Source organism: Phasianus colchicus, chromosome 2 (assembly GCF_987193195.1).
Source record: "Phasianus colchicus chromosome 2, bPhaCol1.hap1.1, whole genome shotgun sequence".
Lineage (NCBI taxonomy): Eukaryota > Metazoa > Chordata > Aves > Galliformes > Phasianidae > Phasianus > Phasianus colchicus.
Window position 1 is genome coordinate 55055338 of NC_143437.1, and position 16188 is coordinate 55071525.

Below are 16188 nucleotides of genomic sequence, written 5' to 3' on the forward strand. Positions count from 1 at the left end.
TTGCTCAAGTGTATACACACAGAGATGTACATATACCATACATGCAAATACACATGCAAAGATAGCCTGATTATACATAAATGACAACTGTAGATAAAATGCAGTAATTGACATGGGCCAAAGGTTTAAATATGTTCAGAAAAGACCACAGAAAACAGTGGAGGATGGGATTGTAGATGGTCATTGACCCATCAGTGAGCTGTACTTTTGTTTCAGGAAGCCTCCACTACTGCATGTTGGAGCAGAGAGGATAACTACCAGGTGAGAGACAACGCTGTATTTATCCCAGGCATCTGTCTCTCTCTGATATCTTTTACTGGTTACTCTCAGAAACAGGATACTGGTCTAGACAGCCTGTGGCATGACCTACGGTCTCTGCTTTAAAGTCCTTTCCTTATATCTCTGGGATGTTTGTGTAAATATCTACAACTCTTCCTTTGTTTTTTTTCTATCTTGGTTTTTTTTTTTTTTTTTTTTTTTTTTAAGTTGCTGCATTCATTAGTTGTTCCTTTTTCCTAGAGTCATGTGAAGCAAAAGTTCCCTTTAACATGCCAATTTAAGACATCCTTGCTGTTTACTTGCTTGCTCAAGAAAAAAGAAATACAAACTGACACCACTGTACATATTATCAACCTGGTGTGTATTTTTACCTGGTACAGGCTGGCAAGATGGTGTTTCGTTTTGATCAAAAATGGCTGGTTGACCCCTGGATGATCCACATCGTGAGCTGCAGCAGCCAGCAGTCCAAGCATGATGTCCGATGGGGTGAGGAAGCTGGCAAGCTGAATCACACATTAATCACATCAAGAAAGCAAACAGTAAACACTTCCCCTGGCCCCATCCCTCCCTTTTGGCAGACAAACAAACCAGCTGACTACATGGAACTGCTCAGTTTTGTACACAGACATCAATAACAAAATAAACTAATAAACTGAGAACAGCCTTTTCGAGGTGATTATTGAACAAATATCTACAAAGAATCAGACTGTGTTAACGTTACCACAATCTGTATTTCTTATCTTTTTATTGTTTATAGCAATATATGGATTGTTATACAGGTTTTTGAGAGCTTAAACTAAAAGATTCAATTTAAAATAGTAAGTACACCAGCAGGTTGGTGTGTGTTAGTATCCTCACTCATTATTTAGCAACACCAACAACACATCATACTTCACATTTCTGGTACGGCATTATGCTGTAAAATGCGGTGCTTACAAATTTTTTAAATTTCAAAATGGGCCATTAGGTTATCACAAATCAAATGATGGTATTTTATTGGAGAGTATTATTTAATTTTCCAACTTCAGACATACAAATCCAAAAAACTACCCAGACTTTTTCTACTGTGTAGTTTATTATTCAGAAGCAAATTGTGTCGTCACTGGGAAAAAAAAAAAAAATCGAAAGACTTAATATCTAATGTTTCTGAGAGTGAGTTAGTTATTACTAACATGATGAGTGTGTACAGTCTACGATATGAAAGAAGCACGCTGTGATAAGGAATTAACAAGTTTTGCACGGAGATGGATGCTGACCATTCTCTGCACTTTTTGTCAGGAGAGACTTGCAGATCTTGCAGGAGATGGAAGTGAAGGAAAACTGAGGCTTGCTCCTATCCTCACAATTTCTATATTCTGGTCTAAACATTTGCTAATTCTACCATAACTTTGTTTTGTTTAAGTCAGGTCAGGAAAGATTAGTTACGCTTTTATACTGTGGCTCAGTGTTATTTAGGAAGCCTACAGGAAAACTGGGGATGAACTTTTTATAAGGGCGTGTAGTGACAGGAAAAGGGGAAATCATTTTTAACTGGAAGAGGTTTTTTAGACCAGATATTAGGAAGAAATTCTTTACTGTGAGGGTGGTGAGGCACTGGAACAGGTTGCCCAGAGAGGTTGTGGATGCCTCTCTCTGGAAGCAATCAAGGCCAGGCTGGATGGGGCTGTGAGCAACCTAGTCTAGAGAGAGGTGTCCCTGCCCATAGCAGGGGAGTTGAAACTAGATGATCTTAAAGGTCCCTTCCAACCTAAACCATTCCATGATTACAGTATTAAAGTGCCTTTCAATAATGCATTAAACAACATCATAATTGTCTCTCATTTTGTGAGGACTTGCTGCAATATTTAAGAAGCTGCTGCTAATGTAGAGGACAGACACCCTTTCAACAAGACCAGCCAAAGGGACTGTATAACCATTTTTGGTGTTTCACTGCCAAATTTAGTGTGTTGAAATATTGACGTGAGCACTGATGCCCTAAAGTGACCGAGGCATGGGCGGGCACTGCCTTCTACTGGCACTGCTGGGAGGATTGCCAGAACCAGGTGGATGGTTGGTGACACTGCCACAGCAAAACTTGCCAGAGCTCATACAGCAGTACCTAGATACATAATTCACAGGATGGGAGGTGACTTGAGTAGCTTGTTTGAAACTGTAAGCTGACTTCAAGTTTGCAGTAATTTTCTGCTATCTAAAAAGTAGTGCTTAAGTGTTTGTTTTTTTCCTGGGAAAACAACTTTGACGTTGCTTTCAGATAATGCTCAATGTGAAAGGCTGTCCTTACCTTGGGCTCCCTTAGATAGCAGTGCATAGCTTGTGTGACGTCAGCAGCGTGGACAGCATTGTGGTAAGGGTTCTGGCTGTGGTAATCTTCTTGAACCATAACTGGAAAACAAAACAGAACGCAAAGATCCTTTTGTCTCTGAATTCCACGGCCACAACTGGGAACTGGGTTTAAAATACAATTTGAGGTTTTGCATTCAGCTGCCTAAGGAGTTTCTTCAAATACCTGTAGTTTAGACTGGTGCTCTTATTGCAATACCTTCAGGAAAAAAAAAAATGCACGAAAGGATTTGTGAGGCCCATGGGGATACACTCAGTCTAGTTCATAAATCAACTCTTTCTTGCCTTAGTGAAGGCTCTCATTCAGGAGTAAAATAAACAAGGAAGAAAGGCAAATTTATCCACAACGGAGTGTAATTATTTAGGCTGCTGTCACGGGGGAGTAATATGTCATTACGGCAGTACAGTCTGATTTACAGCAGCAGGAGGAGAGGCCCTCACATCCTGGCACCATTTGCTGTTTGAGAACTACAGTCCAAGGCATTCCTACAGAGAATTAAAAGATACTGCATTTGCGTATTTGAAGAAAGATCTCCTGTGACAGCCACATCTGCGCTTCCATTTTAAAATACTAGTCCCTCCTCCTGTTTCAGTTTGTGAAGCTGGAAGAGTTCCATCTGAATGCATCCCTGTTAACTCTCGTTAGCACTAGCATAGAAGACCACTGAGGTTTGTGCTTCATGTTCATCTGCTCTTTGCAGCAATGCCTGCATCATTTTGGGGCAAAACAACTCAAATGGTAGAAGTTGCATGTGCCCTCATCCAAAATGCTCTTCTTCACACCATCAAATTGATCAAACATAAAATTGCCACAGCGCTTGTCTCCTGCATGGGCCACACCAAAGCAAATCCCAGCCTACACTTTGTTTTCAGTTAATTTGAATTATACTCAGTAACCCTTTAAACCTTCCATGCTTCAGCTCTCATTAACTGAGTATTCACCTCATGCCAGGCCACAGCAGCTAGAACAGCTCGGGAGATCTGTCTCTACATCAGAGGAAAGACTTCCAGAAGTAACAGTAGTGCGTTTTTAAAGAAGAGATCCTGCCTTTGAAACTCTATCTGACACTCTGACAAAACAGCATTCAGCTGCATTCAAAACATAATGCAGAAAGCAATTGATTTTGGCCAATTCCTTCCTTTGGTTCGCAGACAGCATGGGGCTAATATTTCTGTTGGCAGTAACAGCAGCAGGGGCTTTCATCAACACTGTTCAGTGTAGACAGCCTGATATAATTTGTTAAATTTTGCACATAAGCTTCTCACTGCCCTGGGTCTCAGTGGTCTATTAGTGAAATAATGTTGCTGTACCACAATTGTATTGTGAACGGGTAGGCCTTGCAATGCACATCTGCCTGTGTGGGCCTCCTCTGCCTGTCACATCTCTGCGTGACATTTTTCTAAATCATCTAAAACATCAACTGTGGTACTGAGATGCTTAAGTCCAATACAGAGCCTTTTAAGACGCTCAACTGACTTAACAGGTACTGAACTGAGACCCCTACTGCCTGTAAATTGTATCCTAGTAGATATCACAGAAATATTTGAAGTAATTATGACGACACTGTGATTTTACACAGATATGCAGAACAAGCCAATGCCTTCTTTGAGGCTCTATTTAAGCTGTAACTTGCATTTAACAATGATTTAAAGGTAAGCACTTACCTAAAAACCTATGTAATGTAACCATATCTAGCTGGAAATGGTGAATAAGTCCATGCACGTTGAAGAGGTGACAGAGCAGTGTTACGAGACTGTTTCCTAAAAGCAGAGAGGAACAACTCAGATTGCTTTAAACATGTAGTTATCAACCAAGACTAGAAAAGTTGGTAGTTTCCTTTTAGTCAGTTCCTGTCACCTTAGTTCCCAACACATCAGCTTAGATGATACTCATATACTCAATAATAGCTTATATGTATTATTTTCTTGCACAAACGAGACTTGACAGTTCGTCTGTGTCAGTGGAATGCTATTCTGGTGTCCCACTGCATCTGCTATTTCAGTTAGACACAAAAGGCCAATCGATCCACTGGAAATCTTCTGTCAGGATTGTTCGTAAGCCACACCACCTTCATAATCCAAGTTCCCTCCAGAAATGACAGAAAGAGCAAATGGCTTTTCTGCCACTTTGGCTTGCCATACTGTACAAATCGATTACTTAATGAGAATTCTGTAGCTTGCAAATTGAAGCTTTTGATTTTATACCTGACTATGAAACATGTACACGCAATCCACATGGCTAGCTCAACTGCAAGTGCATCTCACAATGATGCGGACAGGAAAATGAGTTACAGATTTATAATCTCAAGTCCCAGTTGGTAATGTTGGTCTTACTGTGAATTTCATGCCAGGAACACTGACAAAACTGAGCCTAAACTATATTATATGATCAACTATACATACACAGTGTTTAGAAAAGTTTGCACTGCATAATTCAATGCCAATGTTTCTAGAAAAGTAGGAAAAAAGAAACACCTAACAAACCAACCCATACAAAGTATAAACAATGTCTGAAGGGAGTCTCTTCTCATTTAATGTAACTCAGGAAAGAAAATAAACATATGGACATGGAGGCTTACTTGGCCTTGGCTAGTGACCAGGGGCACAGAAAGGTGATTTGGAAGAAATGTTTTTATTTCCCTTGCCATTTGCAGTCCTTTCCACTCTTCCCTGACAGCTGCTCAGCCAAATTACCCTCTAAACCAGCTTTCCTACATTTTCCACCATAGCCAAACTACTTAGATTGGGAACAAGGACTGGCGGATCTCATTCCTACAAGCAATACAGAAAGGCCAAAGGTGTGATTGTGACCTCTTCAGCAGCTGCCCGACCCAGATTCACTGCACAGATATAAGTTGGCACATGCTAGTATAGGCACATATTTAGAATCATACAATCATTAAGGTTGGAAAAGATCTCCAAGATCATCCAGTCCAACTGTCCACCTATCATCAATATTGCCTATTGAACCATGTCCTTTAGTACCACATCTCCTAGATCCTTGAACACCTCCAGGAATGGTGACTCCACCTCTTCTGTAGGCAGCCTGTTCCAGAACCTGACCACTCTTTTGGAGAAGTTTTTCCTAATACCCAACCTTAATCTCCCCTGATGCAACTTGAGGCCATTCCCTCTAGTCCTATCACTAGCTACATGGGAGAAGAGGCCAACCTCCACCTTGTTACAATCTCCTTTTGGGCAGCTGTAGTAGAGTGCAATAAGATCTCCCCTAAGCCTCCTTTATCTAGACTGAACACCCCAGTTCCCTCAGCTACCCCTCACAAGACTTGTGTTCCAGATTCCTCACCAGCTTCGCTGCCGTTCTCTGGACATTCTTCAGTTTTACTGGAGTTTTAACGTCTTACATACTTTTCCTATTTTAGTCTATCCAGATTGTTGACCCAAAGTAAAGGTATTTTTGGTTAAAGGCCTTTTGTAATATGGAAATCGATCTCTTATCAACTGATCTACTCACGTATCTAATAGGTCTGTTTTAAAGTTGCTTTGGAGTTTCCTACATCAAGGAAACTGAAACACTTCCTTGAAACTAATGAGTAATTCATAATAAGCAAAATGTGACTATAACAAATGTAACAGATTACATTAATACAAAAACCCCCCCACACTTTAAATGTTTTCCAGTAATTATGAACATTCTGGTAAAAGCTTGAAAAGATCAAGGATATGATTTACAGAGGAGCTAATTGTGTCCAAGTCTCTTCAGTAATCTAAACTGGAAAATTTAGTAAAATATAAGTTAGCCATTTTTAAGATAGTCATATATATCTCTGTTTAGGGTATCTTATATATTTTTCTTTTTTAATTACTTACCATTTGTCAAGCGGTCAAACAAGAAAATGTCAAAATCCCACGTTCCCACTTTAGATAGCATATGCTAGAAAAACAAATACAATGGTATGTCAAACTGCAAAGTAGATTGAAATCATTATTCCACATTGAAGTTGTAGGAACCAATTACCTGATTAAAGCTTTGCTCAGGAAAGCTATAGAGATGTATTTGAAATACCAAAGTTTAAGAACCAAATTTAGCTATACTATGAGGACTGCTTAGAATGATTCAGACAGAATCAACAAGGCTGGAAAAGATCTCCAATATCATCCAGTCCAACTGTCCAACTATCACCAACATTTCCCACGAAACCATGTCCCTTAGTACAACGTCTTGTAGTTTCTTCAACACTTCCAGGGATGGTGATTCCACCACCTCTGTGGGCAGCCCGTTCCAGTGTCTGACCACTCTTTTGGAGAAGTTTTTCTAATATCCAACCTGAATCTTCCCTGGTGCAACTTGAGGCCATTCCCACATGTTCTTACCTGAACAGTGAAACAAAACTTACACTCTGTGGAATGTTAAGATGCATAGAGATCTGGAGACCCATCTTACCCGTGCTTGCCCAAGGTAGTCCTCATCCAGCAGGTACAGAGAGGCCTGTGGTATGATTCCACGGAGTAACCGGGATGCATGGAAATACCTCTGAAAACTTAACAGTCTTTTCACCTTTTTCTTGGTGCCAATTTCCCCTGAGAGTGTTGTATCTACAAAAAGCAATCAGTACAGAAACCATGAAGACCAAGATCAAGGACAATGTTCTCAATTATTTATTAGAGAGAAACAGCTAAAAATTTGCTATAATGATTCAAAAGTGATAACATTCATGCTTCTTGCCAGCCCTCATGAAGGGGAAACATTGAAATTCCTATACCTCAGCATAATACATTTGTTTAGTTCAGAAAATAAATATGTCCTAGTAAACAGAGCAGTAATATAGGAGTTGGAAGGTCTGAGTTCAAGACACTGCCACAGGCTTTAACATGATCCAAGCTAAATCACCATGGGAGGAATATATCATGTAACTGTGGAGGGGTTAACATGAAGGCAAATGAGACAGGACAGGCAAACAGACAGGGGGCTTCTCTCTACAGCTGGAGCTTGTAAGAAGTTAACAGCACTTCTTTATATTGAGCATACTCCAAGCAGACACTGGTGGCCTTATGCACAGCATTTGCAATACAGCAACTACTCTCATTGTCAATTTGTGACAAAAACGTGACACCAAGAAAGAATTCAAAATATGGCCTGAGAGCACAAATGCATGACTCAGTTTTGGAAGAGGGCAGAAAAGAGAAGAAGCAAGAGTAGGTTAATAGCACCACTATATTATACTTTCTATATACTATAGCAAACTATAAATGAAGGAAACGTCAGTTTTCCACTTGGGAAGTATACACAGGTAATTCCTTCCCTTTTTAGTTATATGAAAGAATACATTCTTCCAAGTCAGCATCCAGATAATTTTATTCCTTAAGGCTATATTAGGAAACACCTGGCTAAATATGCCACAAAAAAAGAAGAAAAAAAAGGATAGCTCTTGCACGGTGATTAAATCTGTCATTAGCGTAATTAAATTACTTTATTGCTAGGAAGAGAGCACTATGCAGGCTTCCTAAAGCTGGCAGTGACCTAAGTCATTCCATCTGAATTTTTAACAGAACCTCACGCACAACTGCAACGTTTGCATTTTGCAGTCTGGTCTAAGTTTTGGAAAAAGAGGCAGTTGTTAGAAGCTAGTAAGAAAGATATGACAACTTTGTTGATGGGAGGAACCTTGCAAGAAATTGATAGTTAAGCACTCCTTTTAGAGAACAGTAATGATTTCTTGAGATAAGACGCCACAGAGTAATTCACTGGATTTCAGGTTGAAATAAGAGCTCAAGAAAACGCAGCCAAGGACTAAAAATACCTCTTTCCATTCTGCTATTCCATTATATGTATAAATGCTGAATATTTGTTCTGTTGTGAAATTAAAATATTATAACACTGCTTTTATGTGTTTTATCATTCCAATAGTTTTTTTTCTGAAAAGTTTTGATTAGTTTTTTTTTTTCTTTTTTTCTTTCTTTTCTTTTTCTTAACCTTAGATGGTTCAGCATTTGGATTTCTCCAGGAGCAGATGTGAGCACTTACTGTAGCAAATTTCTTCCTTATATAATCCAACAGTTCTCAAACATCACAGCTATGGAGTGATAGAAAGTCAGTAATCACCAAATACTTAAAATAGCTTGGGAGGTATTTTCTTAGACTTGTAAGTCACAGACTTACTTGAAAGACTTGAAAGTCACACCCCACTGAGTTTTAATAACAAAAAAAGCACAAAATAGCTTTATTACAACTTAGAAAAAGCAGGAATGCTAACAGTAACAATGTCACTGCTGTACCAGCCTGGAGGTTAGATTTTCAGGTATGATGTGCCAGTACCTTCCTGAGTTGTGACATGTTTTAAATGCTGAAACCTTATGGCCTACTGAAAGGGTAATTAACATATATGTCAATTATATACATTCCAGCAGTTATCCAGTCACACCTATATGTCTGGCAGGGTCCTGTCTTTGCATTTTGTTTCTCTCAGTGCTTCTAAGAAGTTGCTGGCATTGAGTTTATTTCCTAGATATCAAAACACTCTTAAAATCAATTCATTTTTTAAGATCTGTGTCAGCTGTTTCTTAACTCCCCAGTTTCCTTAAGTCCATCCTTGCCCCACACCTGTCACTGTTTAAAATTCAGATGCAGAATTCCTACAGATCTTAGAGCTGAAGGTCTGGGCAGTCCCAACAAGCAGATGTATACTTGAAGAACTTTGCGTTCTATCCTCTAGATTACCTGGCTGTTTCAGTAGCACAGACAACACTACCAAAACACTCACACATCAGGTAGAAATAAAACATTTCTTATTGTGAAAAATTTTCCAGATTGAACCATCAAATTTGTTGCTGATGCTATGTCATTTCACAGACTTGTCATGCGTCTCAACTGAAACACAAGCCATGGACTGCCAGCAGACAGCACCTCTGAAATAGTACTGCTTCAGATGAACATTATGTTACATGTAAAATACTATGCAAATAAAAGTCACCCACAACAATCTGTTGCCCTGCATGTCTACTCTTATGAGAAAAAAAATTAACAGTATTCAAGTGTATTTTCAAACTGGGCTCTTGACAAAAGAGTCCAAATGCTGCATCGCAGTCTATCAACATGCAAACTTTGGACACTGTCTTAAAGTACATAGCATTAAAAGCATGTCCTTTAGGTCATTCCAGTAATAACTGATTTGTCTATGAGTCACGGGACTTGTCAAATGATTACTATAGGCTTTACTGGGCTACTGTGTCATCCAGAGCAATATGCCTCGTTATAATGCAACACTCAATTATTATCATCTCATCAATATTTGCTCTTTCTCCTCCTCTCATCAGTGTTAAAGAGAAAAACATAATCATGTGAAACAGAAAAAAAAAAAGATCAAAAAGAGTCAAAAGCAAAGCAGCTCAGAGCAAACGCTGAGATTCTGCCTTCAGCTCAAACCCAGGCCAGAATCTCCCAACAGCACAGAGCCATTCCAGGTGCATGGGATCCGCAAGCTGACACAAAAATCAAGACACAGTTTTAAGGTGAAGTGAATGATGTGAATGACAGAGCTATACACTGAGCATACCACTTCCTAACTGGCAATAATAAATTTCAATTTAAATTCTAAGCACAAACTTTTGATGACCACACCTGATGTAAGTCATACAATGACTTGAAAACATAAGAAGTTACTGACAGATATTTCTAGTTAGATTAAAATGAATTACACATAAACTAATCAAAAATACCTTCCTAGATATCAAAATGTCAATTGTGGAATTCAGGGTACTCACATGCATGCTGTAATATCTGCCTTAAGAGAACAAGCTGTAAAGCTCATGTGGGAAGGATTTAGTAATTACACGCAATTTTGAAATTAACATGAAAGGCGAGCAAGAATATCTTTTGTTTATACCCATAAAACTTCCCTTGAGAACTGTTTAATCACTGTGGCAACTTCTGAATGTTTTGTTTACATAAAACAACACAATGTGTCTCACTCAGAGATGTGCATTCTCTTATCCTGTGGAGTTACTGCCTAGCACAGAGAATGGAGAATCCCATTTTTGTATATTGAACAAAATTACTTCAGGGACTGTATTAACACACCTACACACTTAGAGGACCATCCGTGCTTTCCTCACAAATCTTAATGTTTACATTCAAAAACACAGTTCACCTGAGCTCACAGTGCACCTCCTGATGTGTTCTAGCAGGCAGCAAGCTAAGACAAACTCTTCATGAGGTCACTTGACATCCCTATCATGCATGCATCAGATCATAGACAATGTCTGGTTGCTGCATGTAGCCCTCAAGAGGTTAATAAGCCATAGTAGTTGGTTGCCTTTCTGCTAACAGAGCTCCTCCAGTTACACAGATCTGGTCACCTTAACACGACCTATGGCACACTACAGCCCAACTGCTGTTATTTCAGGGAAAGAGGTTTCCTGCTCTAGGAGCTGCTACAAGTTTTCTTCCAGATTTCTTTGCTGAGCGGGAGCGTGCCCGTAGGCAGCATGAACATAAAAATTACAGAGGTTATGTTAACAATGGTTGAGTTAACATCCAGGAATGATCACATAAATCAAATTTGGACAAGGATGTACTTAACACTACACCAGACATTCATTACACTGTTATTGTTCTTTTCAAGTAAACAAACTTGGTTATGCATTCAAATAATGCCTGTGAGTTTTCCTTCACAGCATCTCCTTTTTTATTTTATTGCAGCTCAGTGCACAATAAAAGCAGGTCACTCAGCAGTATGAATGGGTAACAACAGGCTTATTAATTTTCAAAAGCCCACTGATTCAGAAGCAGAAAATGTTTTTTCCTTTCCTTTTCTAAAGGGATAAAAAATAAAAAGAGCATACACAAATCACATTTAAACATCTGCTTTTGACTCATACAATTTACAGTACCCTGCCCCTGTTCTGAGAACGTAAAGACGCTGGGTACCTATCCATTGCTCGTCAAGCATATGCCTCAAGAATCAGGCAGGATTGATGGAGAAGTGCTGAAATATCCAAAGGATAAAGTGAGAGGATCAGAAAGTCAATTTATTGCCCAGATCATTTGAAAACAGAGGGGACCCTGGGAAGCAATTAGCTTCTGTAATACCAGAGACAATTTCCTGCTTTGACAGCTGACTAGAATGTTTTTATTAAGAGCTCAAGATACATTCATTTAATTGACTTAAGAGGAATAGTTCGTATTTGTCCACTGTTTATTTGGTTGTTTTTTGGTCAAATCATGCCAAGCATTAAGGTTTCATTTACTGAAGTCTTGTTTGGCAAACTCTACGCATGACATGGTTACTAATCTTCTCTTACAAAGATGAATACATAGCACTGATGACAAAAAATAAAAATTTTTAAAAAAAAACCACTGTGTCTCCTCACTTACATTAAGGATTTTTTACATCAAAAGACAGCAGCAGCATAGGTAAGGATAGTGAACTTGCACAGATAAAGTAAAAATTCATTCCAAAATTCATATTTCAAATTTGAACTTTGGAGAAGGCATTAGTAAACTAGAAGTAGTACAGGTAACCTCTACTCTCTACACTGTCCAAGCTTTCCCATTACCCTGAACAATACAGTGCAAAATCCCTCCAGAAAAGAAACCACAGTTCTGAAGATAGGACTGAGAAAACATACAAGGCACAATGAACCTACAACAGAGAACTGTCAATTGACAGCTTTCAACCTAATGTAGAAGGAACAAAATGCTCAGGTAAATGTCTCAGCTGCACTACTGAATCTCAGTTGGCCACCACAACTAAGAAGATGGAGATGAACACCTTACACTACATACTGTCTACAGATTGTGAAGTGTTGCACTAAGATCTTGCAAATTTAGAAATCCTCATGACACTTCTTCAACCTAGAGAGGAATCCAAGAAGTTTTTATACACATTCTGTTTTCACTTGCTGCTCTAATGCATTTAAAATGACAGTGAGGCTAAGTAAGAGTGAGGTTTTTTGGGGCAGGATCATTGTTTGTAATACTTTAAGCACAATGCCCAAGCTTTTTTTTTTTTTTTGCTATTGTAATATAATTGCTATTTATACTAAAATTCAAAATACTTAAGCATGTAACAATCAAGTAAAAATGATTTATTTTATTCACCATCTTTTTTATCCTTGTAAGAAATGAATACATAAATTACAAAACCAAAACATTAATAAATATGAGCAAATTGTGTTCTTTGCTCCTTGACTTTTGATAAAACTCAGTTTTGGAGACCAAGTGCTTTATTTTGTTAGCTGCCACTGTTACAACTGTTATTTCTCTTTGAATGGGTTAAACGCAGTCTTCCAATGAGGAAGAGGCTATGAGAAAGAAAGTGGGAGTCCAAACACATCAGAGAAAAGCAAAAAATCAGCAGGAACAAAACAAAACTTAAAAAAAAAGAGTTATGATTAAATCCTTCAACTTACTGCATAACTGCATGAAATCAATGTAGTACCCTGTTTACAGAAGAGGTGTTTGTATGCTTCTTTGTCTAATATAGTTAATGAAATATGAGAGGTTCCAGAACGCCAATTTTTTAGGTCATGTTGCTATGGGGTTTCCTACTCTTGAAATATTATGCTTCAGGTGATGGTGGCTTGTAACAGATCGTTTTCCGAATTATAAAGTCCCTGCACAATTGCTGGCAACTTGAAAAACACCTGTCCTACAGCTTTCCAACCACTCCAAAACATATTACTTCTAAGACTGAAAGAGCTGGGGTTGCAGAAGCCAAAGTAGTAACAGAATATTAGCCTTAACGACAGGAGCAGGAATAGATTATATACAAATTTCAAATGAATTTAGATTTGATTTTCTTCACATTTCACAGCCTTTATTCGGGTCATCCATCAGCATTACGAAAACAAACATCTTGGTATCAATTATTAAGTCTCCTACAAACCTTCAGGAAACAGTATGCTGAAGTTTCAGCAGTATGCTGAAACAGTGTTCTGTTTCACCACAAAGCCATTATCATTTCAATACGAGCTTTTGTTCTGCCACATCAGTCTTGGTACAGGAGTACATTCAGAGCCCTTTTTTCCCCCCCATAGAACTGCAAGTGTTTTATAGCCGATTACAGTTTCTCTAACAGGAAACAGTACATCCCCTACCCCCGAACTCCACCCCCCTTGAAAAAAAGGAACATAACCTGTAGCAACAGTAAACCTAGCTTTCATTTATCATCTTAATGATCCTTTCTCCTTGTTCTCTCTCTTCCTCTGGTCATTTGGAAAGTATCCCCAGTGTTATCTTCAGTACACCCTTTCCCTTTTCTAATCAGAGAAAAGAAGGTGGGGTAGTAGACTGGGTCACGCAAAATTTGGATGCTTTTAAAGGGACATTCTCAATTGAATTGAATCCTAAATCTGTATTAAAAATGGCACAAACCTGCATTATCACACCAATGTTCACTAAAACTGTGCGTTTGCAGCATAGCTATTTTTTTTTTCCTGAAGCTACTATAGCCCCAACTACTGCATTTTGTTAGCATATGAAAACACGTACATCAGCAAGTTTTACATTCTGGCTTTCATTTTCTACAAAAGAAAAGCAAAAGCTAAACAAAGAGTACAAGCAGCAGGAAGTAGAACACAATTTCCACTCTACCTTGGTATTAAATTGTGCAGAAGTTAAGAACTTCCAAAAACAAACGTTAAGAACAAACACAAAAAATCCACCCCAAACAAAGCTTTCTTTTGTTTGACTGAAGGAGGAGTGCAGGAAGACAAGGACAGACCAGGATAACCTCCAGTGACAGGAGCAATTTTTGAGTACAGTGCGAAGTGTCTCCAGAAAACAGAATAACCTCTGTGCTGCAACACTATTAAGAGAAACTCAATTCCTCTTTCTTGAAGAGGAAAACTGAAAGCAAGGCCATAAGCTGACTTCAGTGCTGGAAATATTCTTGTCATTCAAACAAGATGCAAGCTAACCTGATTAAGAAGTCTGTGCGCCTTTACAGTTGACAAGTATCTTTTGGACATGTTTATCCATGAGGACTAAGGGAGGTATTATGTAGAAATGATGCAGACCTCATGAGATCTCTCCCTTTCTAATTTAATAACCATCTGGAACTTTGGCCTCATCTCCACAGGCTGGGTTGGGATCCGAGTAATCCAATCAGTCCTTTAAACTTCCTCACAAGACTTCTAGTGTCCTAATTTAACCCAGGTCAGAAATATTTAAAAAGGCATCTCTCACTCCCACTTCCTTTTCTAGCCAAAGGCAACAAAACAAGACAGTTAACCAAATTTTTTTTTAACCTCATTCATTTGGATTCAGGATACTTGATGTTTCAGTTTTTGGTGGCTGTGGTTAAGTTTTATTTTCCCTGGAGAAGGGCCCTACCTGAAAGCCTTGGAGTTGTTCAAAATCCAAAACCAAAAATGAATGTAAATTTTGCAAATGGATCTTTCTGTAGACAGGCAAAAACCACAAATTCAAACATCCACAGACTTTGGTTCTTTGAGATAGAGACTTTTTTCATGAATTCATATCTTCCTTTACTAACTCTGACAATACTTTTTATTTCTGTGTTACATAATTCATCACATGCTGGCAAAGCATCACCTTATGCACAAACTGAAAAGCAGGGGACTTTGCTTGACTCCATTCAGACTGTAAATCAGGGAAAGAGACTGAGCAGTAACTAATATCACTATTTATCACCATCTGTTGCTAAAAACGTAATCTATACTACTTTAAGCTTTGCTTAGCGAATAAATTAGTTATCTTTTTCATTCAGCTTCTGCCTTAGTGCCAGCAAGATCCTAGGCAACATATAGATACACCCTTGGAATATCTGCAAACATGTTTTGACCTTTTAGATACTCTCAAACCCCACTGTAAGTTTTTGCTGTGCAATGTGTAAGAAAAAAAAATCTTTTAACACCATTTGGGAACAGTGACTCCATCCTTCCAATATCAATTATACAGGTGAAAATTGTCAGATACTGGGGTACTGGGACACACAAGATAAGGGAAGCAAAGGGATGATTGATTCTGGGTCAAAACCCAAGCATTCCTAATGCAGAATTTCTAATAAAATGTAAAAAATGAAAGCAGAAACCATTTTAATAACCATTTTAATAATATTCATCCATTCAGAACAGAGGAAAAACTTAGATGGGAACTAGAGAATCATTATGACTTGGTTTCTGACCGACTGACAAGCAAATCTGTAAACAAAAAGTTATTAATCACCCATGCATCTTAATGGCAATAAAACAAAGCATCTAATCCAACCATAATATGGTGAAGTCTTTATTGTTGCTGCTTGCCCACCTACAACACTAGATTTATCACAGGGATTTCCCTCAAACTTTTAATTAATGCAATGAAGTGATGTACTACCACAGTCACATCTCATCAAGGGATAATGAAATCTCTCTTAATCAAGGCATATTAGTCACTGGAGGGATACAGTCCAGTGATTCAGTGAGCAACTTTGTCATCAGAGAACTAAATTACAGATGCCTTAACTCAAGCATGCCTGGTCCATGTGCTGCATGCAACCCAGCACAGCTTGTACTGCGGCTATCCCCTGCCATCATGGCAGTGGCTCTGCCCTAGCACCCACTGGCATTCATCGATACTTGCTGAATGTTGATGGAGGCTGAGCA

At 38.6% G+C, this 16188-nt stretch overlaps 1 protein-coding gene across 5 annotated transcripts in view; it reads right to left on the minus strand.

Moving 5' to 3' along the window:
• Positions 1 to 16188, minus strand: part of PDE7B (phosphodiesterase 7B) — a 162184-nt gene that overhangs the window by 13049 nt on the left and 132947 nt on the right. For all 5 annotated transcript variants that reach the window (XM_090135750.1, XM_090135749.1, XM_031610814.2 and 2 more), the window contains 5 exons: positions 7025 to 7176; positions 6451 to 6514; positions 4285 to 4380; positions 2561 to 2661; positions 651 to 782 (listed from right to left, as the gene is read on the minus strand). In XM_090135750.1, coding sequence (XP_089991876.1) covers positions 651 to 782; positions 2561 to 2661; positions 4285 to 4380; positions 6451 to 6514; positions 7025 to 7176 — 545 coding nt within the window. The remainder of the gene's footprint in view (positions 1 to 650; positions 783 to 2560; positions 2662 to 4284; positions 4381 to 6450; positions 6515 to 7024; positions 7177 to 16188) is intronic.